At 34.6% G+C, this 5,123-nt stretch overlaps 1 protein-coding gene and 1 long non-coding RNA gene across 3 annotated transcripts; one reads left to right on the top strand and one right to left on the bottom strand.

Moving 5' to 3' along the window:
- Positions 1 to 601: 601 nt before the first annotated feature.
- On the top strand, positions 602 to 1,048 carry LOC109588821 (uncharacterized). Its single transcript, XR_002188371.1, has 2 exons — positions 602 to 770; positions 823 to 1,048. It is a non-coding gene; the product is annotated as an uncharacterized LOC109588821 (long non-coding RNA).
- On the bottom strand, positions 788 to 3,087 carry LOC105315083 (fatty acid desaturase 3-like). Of its 2 annotated transcripts, XM_020004941.1 has the most exons (8): positions 2,335 to 3,087; positions 1,967 to 2,128; positions 1,842 to 1,910; positions 1,737 to 1,797; positions 1,597 to 1,679; positions 1,331 to 1,532; positions 1,202 to 1,281; positions 788 to 1,094 (listed from the first exon to the last, which is right to left on the bottom strand). In XM_020004941.1, the coding sequence occupies exons 1-6, from the start codon at positions 2,443 to 2,445 to the stop codon at positions 1,467 to 1,469; spliced, it is 552 nt and encodes a 183-aa protein (XP_019860500.1). In that variant the 5' UTR covers positions 2,446 to 3,087; the 3' UTR covers positions 788 to 1,094; positions 1,202 to 1,281; positions 1,331 to 1,466. The 2 variants fall into 2 exon arrangements, with proteins under 2 accessions (XP_019860500.1, XP_019860499.1); XM_020004940.1 differs by having other exon boundaries at positions 1,331 to 1,679.
- Positions 3,088 to 5,123: the final 2,036 nt, after the last annotated feature.

A 5,123-nucleotide genomic window follows, 5' to 3' on the forward strand; every position in this document is an offset into this window, starting at 1 on the left:
CGCACGAGCTTCCGGTCGAGTCGCTAAAAATAGCGCACGAGGCCGAAGGCCAAGTGTGCTATTTTAGCGACGAGACCGGAAGCGAGTGCGGATAAATCAGATAGCACACAACGCCACATGTATTAATTGTTTTAGTGTATAGTTCCAGCAAAGATTGCATGTGCTCTGCTATCACCAATATCACACTGCTGCACATTAAATAAATGAGTGTGCTATTTATAATATCACACTGCGGTATTGGTGGGAGTGTTCTGTGGGTTTTATCACAACTGTTAGGCCTTTGATCTTTGCTGCAACTATACATTAAATATATATATATATATATATCATAATTATGACATCATCCTTTGATGTGGTCGGGTTTATATTTTTGTATATATACCTGCCATTCAAAAATGCTGTCATCATTATGAAATATATCCTATATAACATACTAAAACCGGTCTATATACAAAAGATATAGACCTTTGGTGGGTGTCCTCGGATGTGAAATAGCCCTCGGGCTATATCACATCCTTGGACACCCACCTCAGGTCTATATTTTTGTATATAGACCTGTTTAGTATGATATATAATACACATATATTTGTATATATACGCTATATGCGTTGTTATACAACACATATTGTGTAGTCTATATATCACAGCCAACATTAGTTTTTGGGTGTTGTCATGGTATTATCATTTTTAATAATAGTAAGCCCCATGCACTGTACTTTTTACAAAAGGAAAGCCTACAGTTCAAAAGCATAGAGTATCTATGGCTAAAGGTACTACCAAAAAAGAATTATTAAATAAAAATTATAAAGTTATTAATCTTAGACTACTAAAAAAGAAATTCTAATCAAAAAGCAAGACCAAAGTACCTAATAGTAATAGACCCGCCTATGCGGTGAGTTAAGCCAAATTATTTTTTTCAAATGTTCTTGTACTCTTCAAGCCAAATTTCTCCAGGTCTTTGCAGCTCTCGAGGAACTTTGGCAATTGCTTCGGCCCAAGATATTTCCCTGTACTCGAGTCCATGTTTTTTACAAAGCTCCTTAATGTATGGTGCAGCCAAATGATGATTTTCAACTGGCATTGTTGGAAATAGACTAGCGTGGAAATAATAAATAGGTATATACCAGATGCATATACTTATCATGCACATACTTATTTACATTCATGCTGTCTCCATTCATGCATAGTAATGGTAACTCACTGATGCTCAATGTGATAGTTGGTATATGCAGTAGCCCAGTTAATGAACCAATTAGGAGTGAAATTAAAACAGTGCTCAACCTTGTAAAAAGATATTGTAATTTGCATTGATATTTTTAATAATAGCTACCTGATACGAGAACCAGTCTTGATGTTTGTCTTGAGCAGAAACACCCAAATGAAGATGATGTGACTGTGTTAGTATAGACAACCAGAGTCCTTGGAGTATTTTTGCAGCAAAGTAAACTGCAACTGCACCCCAAACGCTACCACAGACTGGAACAAAGATTAGATACCATCGCATAAAAAAAAGACATTAGCCATAATGCTTCCTTTTTTATTTTTAAGACACAGAGAAAAGAGGAATTTAATGAGCTCATAATTTTGTAGACTTACAGTCCATTTTAATGCCAAGTTTTTGTAGAGATATATTGAGGCTTTTATGTTAAACCCAATTGTTAACAAAAATATTGGAAATGCTATAAAAATTAAGGAGATATAGTGTCACTATAATTGATAAGGATATTAATAGTTACCAATTGTTAGATATATATGCTGATACTGGTATGGTAGCATTCCTTTACCTTTTCTACCAACCTAAATGATAGTTATATGCAAATATCATGCATAACTTAACTTACATCTTTTGGCATATCATTTCCGAGTAGAATAACATTCCCAGGAAAAGTTACATCAGGATCTTTACTTATCTTTATAATTAATATATCAATATTAAGGCAAGCAATCATAATAATTATACTCTCACCACACTTGGTTTTGAGTGATGTTCATTGTGCCTTTTGTTCCAAAAGCTACTGGACTGGCCTCCAAGAAAAGTGAATGTTATGTTTTGAGCCCAGTAATTATATTTCAGATTTTTAAAGCAACTGTAGTGGCCTAAATCATGACCAACCTCTTGCATGTGAGCCTGTAAACATGCAAAATAAAAACAACAATTAATATGGTTGCAATGAGCCTCCACTGTATCTATATGGAACTATATATAATAACTATATTTATCATTATTGATACATAATTGCTATTATAAAAAAGAATTTTAGCTTAACTCATTTAACACCTGCAAGCATGCTTTGCTTAATTGAATTAGTGATAACTTTATATAGCTTCACTTACTCCTGAAATAAATATACACACAACTGCTATGATCCATGCTGTCCAACTAGCTGGAAAGAGCCACAATAAAGCTATGCCAGCTCCTTCAAATAAAATTCCGATTCCAGTCATCAGAAACAAGAAGTATGGATTAGGATCAAATAGTCCCTACCAAATAATAGTAACATTTTTTTCATAATATGTACCATGACCAATCAGGACGTATTATATGTACCTGAGAATATTATTCATAATCCTTCATCAGGCTATACCAGCCCTGGAATTATGAACATTATTGGACTCACCCCACTTGCATAGGCAGGTACTAAGCAGTTGGGTTGTCATTCTGTCTACACAGTTAAATTGATTTTTTATAAATACCGTAGATTGGAAAATTAGTGTGGTAAAAAAGTTTTGTGTTTTAAAATTGTACTGCGATTTAATTTTTACTAAATAAGACTGTGCCACAGGCATGCATTATTAAATGTGGCATATAATTATATGGGTGATCTAATTTTTGCAAAAATTCTAATTCAGTAAAATTTAAATCACAGTAAAAATTTCCAGATAGATGGTATATCTTTTTACTGAGGACTCAAGAGCTATATTATTGGACTCGCCACGCTTGTCAGACTTGCCACGCTTGCGTAGGAGGGTACAAACCAGTTGGATTGTTATTTTGTCCACTGACACAGTTTAAATGATTTCTAAAAAATATATCTTTTGGACTGAGCACTCCAGAGCTACAAGAACATTAAAAATTTAAAAAAAACAAGGTTAAGTAGGATTCCGAACGACCAACGAAAATACGAAATGAAAATCCTACTCGTGACGCAAATTCTACTCTACATTGTAATTTCAATGTTATTATGTAAGAATTACGGATCACCTTGCAATGTAGAGTAGAATTTGCGTCACGAGTAGGATTTTCATTTCGTATTTTCGTTGGTCGTTCGGAATCCTACTTAAGCTTGTTTTTTTAAATTTTTTATGTTCTTGTTTGTGTTGATTTTTTTATAATATTTATAATATTTCTTTAGTTGCCATTGTGATGCTTGTTGATTTTACACAAACAATAATTTTCTTTATTATTATCATTGTTATGACTTTACATCATTTATGAGAGACAGCATTGAATAGACATGCTGAAGGAATATCAACTATCCTGATGACAAGTGAAGTTAATACTAGTCTTGACACAAGTCCTTGTTCAAGAAGCTGTGAGCTGAGAGTGTCCATCTTCCATGCAATGTTGCAGCTATTCCTGTTCTTCCAGGCTGTTGTCATTCATATCATTGAATATCATAACATTAATTAATTGTTTGTTTTTTAAAATAAAATAAAATTACACACTTGATAAAACAGTAACATGTAAGATTAATACCTTGTTTTAGCTGGAAACCTCCACTAAAGTATTGCAGTAGTTGATTCCAAGCATAGCTTGGTAAAAAAATAAATTGCTTCTTCCAGAGCTGCAGATCCATAGATATTAGAGTAAATGAAAGGGATTGGAAACTACCGTTCCCGCCCGGTGATGCGGTTTTCGTCACCCCTGGTTGGCAACGTCCGTGTTTATCTGCATTCCCCATCTCCTCCACAGTAGTTGTTGTGCAGAAAGGATCTCGAAGGAATATCGTGTGACTATTAGATAGCGCTTGCTTATGATATATCTTCTGTTCCACATAGAAAGTTTATGGCTACCTGTAGCAAGGTTTTTGTTTCTATAGAGCTATTTTTCGACCAGTTATGGGTACACAAAGTCGGCACCTTTTTTGACACCTTTTTGCCTCTACAGCTGTCATGCTTTTACTATTCTAGTGTTGCCTCATATCATTCCATAGGTAATTGAAAGTTCTTTAATATTCTGACAAGCTTTTTAGAGTTTAGCTACAAATGTCTTCATTAGAGGGAGAAAACAGCACTGAATTTTATGGGCAAAAGCGCTATATTAACACACAAAGTATTAATTTAAATATACCAAATAAATAATAATTAACAGTGCAAAACATTGAACTCCTTGATAGTCGAGTTTCTTTTTCATCAGAGCACTCTTCTTGGAGATATTCTAATTTTAATAGAAAAAAATTAATCACGAATTTTGTGGTGAAAAAGTAACAAACCGCCTAGTCAGCAATTTTTTTGCTTAGCAACAATACAATCAAATGGCATTATTGCTACGCCCACACGGAAGTTTCCAATCCCTTTCATTTACTCTATTATCTATGGCAGATCCATAGATATTAGAGTTAAAAGTAACTAGACCCTTTTATGAGTGATATATAGCTTATCGTACACGTAAACAATTGGCCATGCCCATTAATTATTGAACTAGAATCTGTAAATTGGACTAATTAATTTTGTGAAAATAGTAATTCCTTGCATAACAAAGCAAACGCCAAACGGAGTACGCACTACGCAGTGATGCAGCAGATACTATAGGGCTGTTGGACACTCTCCTTCCCTTATCTACTCTTGATAGTATCTATGGACTAACTTTCTTGATGACGATGATGACTGATGAAGAAAAAAGGTGGCTGAACACAGTGAAAACGGCCGGTTCGCCGATTTTTGGCTTTTCTCTTAGACAAGGTCTAGAGCCACGCTATGGGTACCAATGGAGTCCTCTGGTCAAGATAATGTGGACGTGGTACTGGTTCGAACCCGGCTCAGGGCAGGGCAAATTGCTTTTCTTTTTTTTTTACTTTCAAAAATTTAACTTTTTACCTTTTCTACTTAGCCTTCTCCCCTAGTTATGTTAGGAGTCCCCTAGTTAGCTATTGTTTTTAGGACTTAGCTATTGTTTTTAGGAC

Source organism: Amphimedon queenslandica, unplaced genomic scaffold (genome assembly GCF_000090795.2).
Source record: "Amphimedon queenslandica unplaced genomic scaffold, v1.1 AMPQUscaffold_11833, whole genome shotgun sequence".
Taxonomy (NCBI): Eukaryota; Metazoa; Porifera; class Demospongiae; order Haplosclerida; family Niphatidae; genus Amphimedon; species Amphimedon queenslandica.